The following is an 11,858-nucleotide window of genomic DNA, read 5'->3' as shown; positions in this document are numbered from 1 at the left end:
AGATTTATATTCGATGTGGTTGGATGCTAATAATAGATTTTGTGTTTGAGCTTTATCGGCCAATGTTAATGATGTTCTTATTTTTATATAATTTATTCAAAATACCAGATGTTATATTAAATTTTGTAATAACGAACGTCTATGTACATTACTTCATGCAAAGGTCGAAATAAATCTTATTCCTTCATTAAAAAAATTATTATGACCAATCGCTAAAAAATGGTAACCATTATTGTTATTTATATGCGTGTGCTAATCACATCACGTTTTATGGCCGGAGGTCCGGGGCGAAACGGAACCAAACCGGATCCAAGGAAGGAACCGCCAATCTGAGCCCTCCAGCCTCCACGAACGAATCTTAAAGCAATCCCTCTCTAACCCCAGTTTGCTTCGTGCAGTCGTGCCCCCCTCCCCTTTCCTGCTCCGGCTCCACACCTCCCTCCCTCGCCTTCGCTTCGTCGCCACGGCGAACCCGCAGCCGCCCCCGCCGCCTATCGGGGCGCCCGATCCGATGGACACGGAGGAGCCCCCGAAGCCCCCGCCGCTGGAGCCCGCCGGATCGGAGCCCGAAGACGCCCACCGCACCCCTCCTCCCGCTCCAACCGCCGCACCCGCCCCCATCCCGCCCGCCGCCGAAGCTGCTGCGCCCCCTGCCTCCGCGACCGCCGCGGCTGTGTCGTCGCCGCCGGAGCCGAACGGCAACTCCGACAGGAAGAAGAAGTACGCTGCCCCTCCTCCTTTTTCCCTTTTCTGCAAAGTTTCGGCTTCGCCTCCGTTTTCCTCTTTTGGTTCGTTGCGTGCGATTGGCTCCTGCTGACCCTTTCTTCCTTTTTTTCTGTTGGGTGGATCAGGAGGAAGGCGGAGGAAGGGGAAGGGTCCAAGACGTGCAGCTGTAAGAAGTCCAAGTGCCTCAAGCTGTGAGTTTCCTCTTTTTCCTGCGGGATTGCAGTCTTCTCCATTGTTTCATCGCAACAGTGCATGTTTCACCATGGAATGAGATGGGTTAGAAATAGAGCCAGAGAGCCATGCGTGGGTTTTTTCCCCAGTCCAACTTCTCACCATTCGTGCCGTGCCTAGGATGTGCTTACCATTTTGATTCGACGCTGATCTAGCTTGCTGTTCCTAACGAATCTGGTGTTGTTTTAGGTAGCTTTAGATTTGATGGCCGCACGTTTCAAATGTATGATGGCAAAAAACCAAATTTTGTTAATTTCACACTACTTAAGTATCAAAATGGTGCAGCTTTATTGAACTTGTTGAGTTGTAGAGCTTCATATATAGATTTGCGAGATGAAACTGGTCCCCTTGTCAGCTTTAAATTTACCCATGCTTCTATTTCTGTTATGTCCTGATGTGAGGTTGCACATTTGAAGAACAACGCCAGGGAGTAGGCTATTGTGATTTCTGATCTAACTGTAAACTGCCTTCCTATTCGTGCCATGTAATGCTGTATAGCTCTGTTCCCATGAAGGGAGCTGAATTTTGGGGAGTGAGGATTTACATGAATAATAATGTGGTTGAACACTGAACACTCACTCTAGGCTGGTTTATGCGCACACCTCTGACTGTGAGCGCCTACTCTATCATATCTCCTGCACATTTCACACAGCATACTCACTTAACCATACGTGCACACACCTTGCTTTATGTTTTCTTTATGATAGATTTACGCTACTTTTGTTTGTAATCATCACTTACGTTATGTTGCAACAGCTATTGCGTGTGCTTTGCTTCTGGATCACATTGTACTGAATCTTGTGGATGTGAACCTTGTCTCAACAAGCCTATTCAAGGTGCTCCACGGAGTGCACCAGTTTTGCCTATGAAACTTATCCAAACACCAGAGGCTGGTCAAGATTCAGCGGTATAAATCTCTTCTTTCATGACCTTATTTGTGTCTATTTATGCACTCTTTCTTTCTTTTTCGCTGATCCAGCTATTTTGTTTTCAGGAACAACTTATAAGATGTCCTATGGATCTTGTTAGAAGAAAATGCACCTGCAAGAAGTCAGGCTGCCTTAAGAAATACTGTGATTGCTACCAGGTTCCATATTCGACTTTATCCTGTTGATTTTCAATCGCATCTTGTGTCAGCTTGTGACTATGGATGTCCTTTTTTTTTGAAGGGAGGGGCAGGATGTTCCATCAACTGTAAATGTGATGATTGTAGAAACCCCTATGGGAGAAAAGGTAATGCAGTTAAGGAGCTGATCGATGTAGTAAATTGCTTTCCTTTAAAGTAGAGTTACTTTGTATCAGATGTATGGATTAACTTAATTGTTCGGTACCTTAATATTGCACAAGTATCATTGATTATTTGCAGTAGCTGTTGGGGGTTTTATTGCTTGACTATCTTTCAAATAGTAGACCTCTCAACCATTTGCTTGCTCTAGCATTCTTAGAAGCATTGTTTTTTCTTTTTCTTTTTCTGACAATGTGAGATTGAATGTCATAAACCTTTAGTGTTTTAGCTATTATTGGTGTTGGGAATTATGCACATATAGAATTGGTTGCCTAATGTTATCGTCCAAACCCTATGGGCCGCTGGAGGCTAGGCAAGAGGAAGTGTATGATCTTAGGGTTACTTCAGGATAAGTATGGTCAAAATTTCCTTTAGTTGCTCACCAAATTATAGTTTTTCCCTTTTTAGGAGTTTTACATACTAGACTATATCGAAGGATCCTTCAGGATAGCTGGAGAATAAATATTCTTTTGAACTCCCAAGACTACTCTCCCATGCATGTTCGGTCAAGGGCTTGCCTTGCGCTAACATTAGATGGAACATGTGGATGTGCCTTGCTACCAAAAAATTGGAGTTTCCTACGTACGATCAGGAGGACTCTCTTTCCTTGATTGAATCATGCACTTAGTAGGAGGAAAAAAATATCTAGCTAGCTGTACCACCCGACACATTTCGACAGAGGTCGGCCACGGTTGTTATCCCTAGTACAAAATGACTAGGGAATCTTATGTGGACCATAGTCACAAGATTTCGGGATCGATGGCAAGTTCCACGACTCCGGGTCATCGTCCCAAATCGAGGGATGGGGTCAAACAGGGTTGACGTCCCGTTTCAGGCTGGGTTGCCGCCCTGTTGCTACAGGGACATATCATGGAACAAACGAGATGTTGAGGAATGGAGGAGAGGAGAGAAGAGGAAGATGGAGGAGTTCGTTGTTGCAAAGATTTGAGAGGTTGCTGGTATCGAAGAGGATTGTCCGCCACTAGCAATGCATAGGACCATGCGGTGTGGAGAGCATTAGAAGCCAAAGCAAATTAGGGTTTCTCCAACGAAAATGAGAGCACCGGACAGAAGATGGATTTGTGACCGGCGTGAGATGTTGTTTGGCGGTGATGGATTTGTGACCGGTGGTGTTGGGTTCCCTGGGAGCAGAGAGAAAGCGAGGAGGAAGTCTACAAGGGAAGATGGCGGTTGCCTTCATTACTTGTGAGACTAGGGCTACGTTGCCAACGTTAGGCCCAATTTACCTATCCTTCTTTTTCCTTTTTGCTTTTATTTCTTTGTGATTGATCTTCTGTAACCACTTGTGTGTGGCCTATTATAGCTCATCGACCTGGATTAATTGGGATCACATTCCGTGCTCCGAATTAGCGTCTCAGAGGAGACTATCCCCTTTGACCCACATTTTTAGACACATGTGACCCAATTGACCCGCATCCTTGGTGACTATGACGTGGACTCGTTGACACCGAGGTGAAAAACCTCTTTGCATTGATGTTGAATTGCCGAATTTGACAAGCTTAGAGATGATGGAGCTTGATTAGGGTGTATGAAAAAGATATGAGGTGCTCTATTCGTTCCCAAGCGGACCAACCAACACTAGTAGTTAGGCCCCCGCCCTTATCAATAGCCGAACGCTATTGATCAACACCAAGACACCACTTATGCACTTCCATCGGTTGAAGCAATGCGCTCCTCTCTCTCTCTCTCTCTCTCTCTCTCTCTCTCTCTCTCTCTCTCTCTCTCCACGGACATTTCACATTCTTGAGTCGGAGATAGTTGTTTGTCTCTGCTTCAATCGTGATGAGTGCCTCTGCCATGGTTGTAAGTAGCACCACTTTTTTTTCCCTCGAAATCATGAAAGATGACGACGAAGATGGTGACTATACAAATAACTCACTCTCATCCCTATTGTTTGCTTCTCTTACGACTCTTGTCAGCTCCGCGAACCAAAGATGTAAGGAGAGTTTAGTTGTCCTATATGCTCATTGGCCCGTAGCTTGAGGACGAGCTGTTTTGTGACAAGTGGAGGGAAGCTATGGTTCAAGTTCATTAGGAACCATTAGAAAGGCATGCAAGATACGACAACAACATAATAGAGTTAATTAGGAGGAAGTATGAATAGTCTCCTTTTCCATCTATGTTAGGGGTTGTCGTTACAAAGAGGATTGCATTCCAGTGCAATTATAGAACAAAGAGGATCAAGGGGTTAGTAAAAAGAAAAGAGCCTTTTCAACCTCATCTCGTTGCCTATATCTCTCTGTAGGGCGAACTAGTTTCATCATCATGGTAGAACAAGGAGTGTCTTGTTTGAAAGAGCAATCGATCAATTGCCCTTGTAGGTAGATAACCTAGTGTACAAGTGTAAAAATTAGAGGTCTAAATTAAAAGCATAAAAAGGAAATTTAAGAAAGCATACAAGTGGTGAAGTGAAGCTTCAAACTCACAATCTCTAGGTCTTCACTTCTACAAATGAACTATTCGACTACTTTTCTTTGCACATCTATATCTACTATAGTGGAGAGGATTGGCCTGTGTAACCTTCCACGTCATTCCACATTGGAGAGAACCACACCACGCTTAGGCAAATTGTTCTTACATCATGGGCCCACCTGCAAGAGGCACAAGGCATCCTCGATTGCCATGTGACCCATCATCAAGCAAGTTGTTTTTGTCCATGCCCAATGTGGCCTTGTTGGGAAGGATCTTGATGAAGTTGTTTAGTGTCCATGCCCATTGTGGCCTTGTTGTGAAGGATCTTGATGGCACACAATCAAGCTCGCACCTATCATCTGGTGTGTTGCTTTTGTCCATGTTAGATGTGGGCTGTGGCCTTGCTGAGAAGTATACTTATAGCACACAAGCAGTTTGACAAGACTTTGCTGTTCTCACTCCACGTATACTTAACAGTTCCCCTGTTTGTGTAGCTTTGGTTTCTAGCAGGTGGGCCCATGCTGTCAAAACCTATTCACTTGACAGTGTTGTGGTTTTTTTGGAAGTTGTTTTGTAGTTTGGTGAAATGTTTCTTTAGAAGTATAGTTTTACGTTAGTTTTGCACAAGTATGTATGGTATTGAGAAATTACTTAGTTTTTTGGAAAGTAGAAAAGATTGCAAGTCAGGCTTCTCGCAGTTTCCTTTTTTTTTTGCTTTAACAAATAAACCAATTGTTTATTTTTAGTTCTCGTGCCTATAAAATAAATTTACCCTCTTTGTTCTTTCTTTTTTTAGATAGATGTTGACATTCCATAGCATTTGAGATGTATTTTTTTACAACTTTGTATTAACATATGCTATTTATGATACTTATCAAAGTACTAAAATAACTAATCGTCTAATGTAGTGATATAGTTTTAATGACTAATTTGATAGTTCTAACATATTGATGTTCAAATTTAGGAAGTTTGACTAGAATCATAAGGTTGTTTTAGAAAGAATAGATGGAGTAACACATCAACACCTAATATCTTGAAGGGACCAGGCCTACCGAACTGTAGGTTAGTTCTGCGCCTTTGCTCCTGCCAGTATTGGTTTGTCAAAAAATATATCTTCATGTGATCTAAGTATTTTGGTTAGAAAATACTAAGTCAGAGTTAGAACTGACAATCTTCACGTTCTTGCCTGAACGAGTAGACCAACAGCACTTTAAAAAAAAGAAACTTAAGACCTCCACACTTGAATGAAAACTAACGCATTAACTTATTTCCATGGAAGCACTTGGCTGAACCAGCCCTAGGTATGGCTCTGCACTTCCACCATCTATTTGCACATGCTTGTAACTTTTTCCCAAAGCACACAAGTCAAGGTTGCTATTGTTTGGATCAAATTGAACGAGAATGCCTCTAATAATGGTACAAGCACAAAAAATGAGGTGGCAAAGAGGTTGGTAATACAGAGTCTGTAGGGACTATGGGTCTCGAAATGAATAGTGGTCTGTAGTGGCAAGTATTTGCCAATGGAGGCATTATAAATTGAATTCATACCCAGTTACCCACCACTGCTGTTGTGATTTCTTGTACAAGGAATTGTTCGACAACTAGAGCTATGCTATCACGGTGTCATTTAGTCAAAGCCTAGGTGTGAAAGCCAGAGTCACTCAGATCTGGGAATCGATTGTGAGAGAGGTGCGCACCATGTTTACTAGATGTCGTTACCTGTCATTTCATGCCTCTCGCTAGCCCTAGTCCACAGGTGCACACCCTTCTCCAGCTTGAGTTCACCATCACTCGCTCCTCTCTTGCCCAATTCTGCCATGGCCTGCCCCTCTTTGGCCTGACTGCGCTGTTTCCTAGCCATCGCCCATGTCCTCTGATGAATGAATGCCCCTCTCCTTCAAGTCAGCAGGTGCTTCAGGGCGCTGCTGTGCTCTGCCTCTTTGCTTCGGTGCTAAGTGCTAACTGCTAGGTGTTAATATATGGCTTGCTAAGTGTTCTTCTGTTAAGTTATACATGTGTGCCCTAGGATACTAGCTAATGCTAGGTGACAGCTGTCAAGTTTTGATATATGGCATTATGACACCGTGTAGAAGACTAGAATTGTTAATATATGTCGGATTGGCTCAGCACAAAGAGCAGAAGTGTTAGTATGTGGTACATCATGGCACAAATTGAGATAATATATGACTAGAAGTGCACTAATGTTGTTATCTAGAGAGTGGAGGATTTGGTCATATTTGGAATGCTGTTATGTTTGCTTCTCCTAATTTCTTGTTGGACGAGGTATGTTTATTTAATTCTGTGTCATATATATTATTTATCATTTTTATTTACATCATCTAATTCTCATCTTGGTGAGAGCCTAGTTGAGACTTGCTGGGACTTGCCAGAGCACCATGGTAACGTAGAACTAGAGTCTCCGAAATAACAGTGGTAATTAAGTAATAGTGCAAATTTACTTTATAAAAGTAACCCATTATATGAGGGTACAGTAGAGAATGATTTGATATGGTATTTTTCGGGCCTAGGGAATAGCTTGTTTTATTTTGCATATTATTTTTGGACATGTTGAAGTTAACCTGATATGTGATGTTGTAATAGCTTCCATTTTGATGAAGATTGTTGACATAATACTTTGGCTATTGTTTTCGATGATGGCTTGCTTGCTATTGGTTCCCTGATGGGAGAGGCTGATATGATTTGAAATTGTAATTTCAGCCTGATATATTATGTTTTAATAGTTTTCATTTTGATGACGAACAACATGTTGGATAATGTTTTCGAGGGTGGCTTGCTTGCTAAGTTGCTATTGGTTCATAATGGGAGAAACTGATATGATTTGAAGTTTGAATTTCAGCCTGTTCCTGGAACTAAAATATTGTTTTCTTTTTCATGTTCTGCAGTTGGAGTTATTTTGGATGGTAAAAGTGGTTTTGCTGCACCTACACTGAATGAAAGAAATGGGACAGAAATTGACTCAAGTGATGATGAAGATGACTATTACATGAATCGTCCACTTTCGCCCATCTCTCCATCTCCAGTATCCAGAGAGTCTTCTTTCCACCAGGAGACTCTAGTTGGCGTTGAAGTCCAGACCATGAATGGGCACCTATACCCGAAACCACTGACTCAAGTGCGGCCTGAGCCGTCATCATGGCAGCTCTCCAGGAGGCCCGCTGCTGAGGAAGTGCGGGGAGAACAATGGCGCTTTTCACGAAGGCCTAGCGCGGACGGAACATGTGATGTCATGGAAGGGCATGCCGACCCCAAGTTCCAGAGGGACAATAAGAAGCCAGAGAGCCGCGTGGACAGGTTCAGCATCCCGCGGTGCATCGAGGTGATGAACGCCATGACAGATCTCTCGCCAATGGAGAAGTCGTTGGCACCAGACGTCTTCTTGGATCCGAGCAACAGGGAGATCTTCCTCTCTCTGAGTGTAGATATTAGGACCATTTGGCTGAAGCGTAAGATGAAGAGCCTTGTCTAGACATAGCATGGAATTTTTCGCCGGCGTATACTTGATAAACATGTGATGTACTGTAGATATGTCTAGCTTGACGAGTTCTGAAGTAATGTACCTAGTGCTAACTTATGGTGCTTGTTATGTTGGAACCCAGCGTATTAGCAACATCAATAAGTTGGTTATGATCTTCGGCTAGAAAAGTAACAGTTCTAGAGTGCAAGAAAAAGTCCACAAAATCTAAGGACAATTCCTTGAGTGCCACTGGAAATCAGGTCAGGTAAGATGCCAGAGTTTCTGCTGTTATGAATATCAATTGTATTCATTATACTGCTCTAGGCCCGTGTATATAAAAGTACAGGTAGGGGCAAATATACAGAAAGCCCCTTGTACAATAGGGAGATACAAATGACTAAAAGACAATATACATATATAACTAACACTTCCAAACTCAAGGTGGATCAACAACACTATGTTTGAAGATATAAAACCTGTTGAGCTCTAGTCTGTGGTCTGTACTTTCATGAAGAAATCTACCAATTAAAACTATGAAGGCATATACTGAAGAGCAGTAATCTAATCATGTACCTATGCTCGTATGTAAGAAGTATCGATGCCAATATACTTGGCAAGTTTATGCTTCACTAGATCTCGGACAATACTGATAGCATATGTACTGTTGGACAAAAGAGGAGTCGGCATAGAAACTGAAAAACCAAAATCCTCAAGTAACCATCGTAACCAAGTAACATCTGCTATCAAAAGTGTCATAGCCCGCAACTTAGTCTCTGCACTCGATCAAGAAATTGTTGTATGCTTCTTAGTCTTTCAAGCAATAAGGAAACCACCAAGAAAAACAAAGTAGGTAGAAAGAGACCAACGATCAGAAGGATCACTAGCCCAGGTAGCATCAGAATATGACAAGAGCTGTAAAGAGTTGGAATGTGAAAAGAAAAGACAGCGAGAGATAGTCTCACGAAAGTATCGTAACACGAAGAAGATGGCTATAGTGGAGCTGAGGAGGAGCATAAACAAATTGACTAAGAATATGTACTGGATATGAAACGTCAGGATGAGTGATACCAAGGTAAACAAGACTCCCAACAAGGTGACGATAACGAGTAGGATCAGCAAGAAGCTTACCATCAGTGGCACAAAGATGAACATTGAGCTCCATAGGAGTCCCAATAGTGTGCTGATCAATGAGAGAAGCATGATCAAGAAGATCTTGTATATACTTCTCCTGGGATAGGTAGAAGCCTTTAGAAGAGACCTCAATCGCAAGGAAGTAACGAAGAGTACCAAGATCAGATATAAGAAATTGCTCATTGAGAGCCTTTACAAAGGCAATATACTGAGAGTCATCTCCAGTGATGATCATATCATCAACATAAAGAATGAGAAGAGTGCGACCACAAGACGAGGTATGGACAAAGAGCGCCAGATCATGAGTATTGGCAGAAAGAACCAGCAGTAGGGACCACAACCACAGAAGCAAAGCGCTGAAACCAAGCACGAGGAGCTTACTTGAGCCCATACAGAGAGCGACACAAACGACAAACCATGCCCTCAGGAACAAAATACCGAGGTGGTGGCGGCATATGTACCTTCTCATGCAGCTCAACATTAAAAAAAAAATCATTCTTCAAGTGTGAACAATGGTCATTAAGCCACATGAGTAAATATCTCATTGTAGTCATGACCATGATCCTACTGAAAGTCACGTGCAACAAGACAAGCCTTGTAGCGCTCAAGAGAATCATCTGAGTGGGTCTTAACCTTATAGACCCATTTGCAGGTGATATGACAAACACATGAAGGAAGAGGAACCAAATCCCACGTGCTCATGCACTCAAGGGCAACACGCTCCTCCACCATAGCATTTGGCCATTCTTGATGAACGATAGCATCACAGTAAGAAGTCAGCTCATCAAGAACGACATCAGCAAAACCAAAGTACTCATGAGGCTGAATCAACTGACGATCGTGAAGGGCATATCGAGGAGGAGGCTCAGGAGTAGACTCCTTAGAAGAAGATGGTTCATTAAGAGAAGATGGTACATCAGGAGAATCCTACACCGACGAATGACGCATGTAGATATGTGTCACAGGAGGTTGCTAATTAGGAATAGTGCCAAGATGAGTCAAAGGGAGAAGCACTTCGGATGAGGACATCATAGGAGAAGGCTCCACAGAAGAAGACATTGCCGAAGAAGACACCTTAGGAGAAGGTGCAACATGAAGGGATGCCATGGTAGAAGGCACCAACTGTGGAGAGGGCATAGTGGCAATGTGAGTATCAAGAAAAGTCAGAAAAGAAAGTGACTCGATAAGAGATGTTGAAGAAGCATCAGAAGAAGTTCGAGGATAGAAAGGACATGACTCATCAAAAGTAACATCCCGAGAGATCCTCATCCGTCGGCTAGTAGGATCCCAACAATGATGCCCCTTATGCTCAGCATATACCCCCATAAAGACACACTCAACAAACTAAATAGTCAACTTGATATGCTCACGAGGTGCTAGAAGCACATATCACACACAACCAAAAAGATGAAGGCTAGAATAGTCAGGTGTTTTACCTCATAGAAGCTCAAAAGAAATCCCACCCTGAAGAGTAGACGAAGGTTGAATATTAGTCAAATTAGTGGTAGTAGAAACAACCTTAGCCCAAAAATGAGGTGAAACAGAAGAATCAAACATAAGAGCACAGGTAGTCTTAAGAAGATGACAATGTTTATGCTTAGCTACGCCATTTTGAGCATGGGCGTCTGTCGAGGGTTAATCTCTGACAATGCTTCTAAGGTATACTGGATGACGGGCACATGATCAATGATTTCGGTGGATGTGTGTGTGTGTCGAAGGAAACTCAAGAACACAAAGAATTATCCAGGTTCAGGTCTCCCGTAGGATAACAATACTACGTCCTGTGTATTTTCTTATGGCTTAGAAGAACTTGTTACAGATAATGAGTTTCATCCCACACAAGTTCAGTCCTCCTCCCTTTATATAGTAGGAAGAGAGGGATACATACAAACAGACTGTGTCAAACCCTAAGACCGGCCTTATACTAACGGAGCCAACTACTCATAGCCTATTAAGATGAACAGTAGGTAGGTTCGCCCTACCCTGGTCGACCGGTAAGCCTTGCCCCGTCACCGCGCGTCGCATGCTCGCCTACAAAGTCGTCCCATCATTGTCTCATCATTTAAATCTACAGCACGGGGCACTGAACCTCTGCGCTGGCCATAACTTTGCCCACCGAGAGGAGATACATATGGAAGGAAAATATTTAAGTGGATGACATTAAATGAGATTAGACGAGTTATGTGAATACCTGCCCAGCGACCAACAAGGGTTGGTCGCGAGGTTTCCTTCTGCAATCAAGGGACTGGTCGTGCGAGTCCCGCCTGATCGCACAGTGGGGCCACAGTCTTGATAATATCAACTACTAGCTGGCATTTGTCGGTGTGGACCCCCATGATAGGACACCCCTTACTCTTTACACCGACAATGTCAATATAGGAAAACTGGACAAGAGTGCCCTGCTTAGAAAGAAAATGGCGAAGAGCTCCAAAAAGATACTCCCCAGCAAAGTCAGCACGAAAGACCCAAATAACCTCACTACGATGAGACATAAAATAAGTCCATGGGTGATGAGGGAAATCATCTATAAAAAATATATAATATCATGATCCCCTTTCAAAATAAAGAGAGTTGGAC

General features: G+C 42.9%; 1 protein-coding gene across 1 annotated transcript; it reads left to right on the top strand.

The window, feature by feature from the left end:
• The first annotated feature begins 380 nt into the window (after positions 1-380).
• Positions 381-8,385, top strand: LOC133906570 (protein tesmin/TSO1-like CXC 6). The gene is made up of 6 exons (XM_062348515.1): positions 381-720; positions 852-917; positions 1,714-1,864; positions 1,952-2,044; positions 2,127-2,190; positions 7,579-8,385. Exons 1-6 carry the CDS (start codon positions 512-514, stop codon positions 8,160-8,162), a joined length of 1,167 nt encoding a protein of 388 aa, XP_062204499.1. The 5' UTR covers positions 381-511; the 3' UTR covers positions 8,163-8,385.
• Positions 8,386-11,858: the final 3,473 nt, after the last annotated feature.

The sequence above is a fragment of the Phragmites australis genome, chromosome 23, assembly GCF_958298935.1.
Source record: "Phragmites australis chromosome 23, lpPhrAust1.1, whole genome shotgun sequence".
Lineage (NCBI taxonomy): Eukaryota > Viridiplantae > Streptophyta > Magnoliopsida > Poales > Poaceae > Phragmites > Phragmites australis.
This window is presented reverse-complemented; position numbering and strand designations above follow the sequence as displayed.

Excerpts from the sequence above, each read along its gene's own strand:
- LOC133906570 (XM_062348515.1), top strand. The coding sequence starts at position 512 with ATGGACACGGAGGAGCCCCCGAAGCCCCCGCCGCTGGAGCCCGCCGGA. Across the intron at positions 1,865-1,951 it reads AGGCTGGTCAAGATTCAGCG|GAACAACTTATAAGATGTCC; the intron begins GTATAAATCTCT and ends TTTTGTTTTCAG. Across the intron at positions 2,045-2,126 it reads AATACTGTGATTGCTACCAG|GGAGGGGCAGGATGTTCCAT; the intron begins GTTCCATATTCG and ends TTTTTTTTGAAG.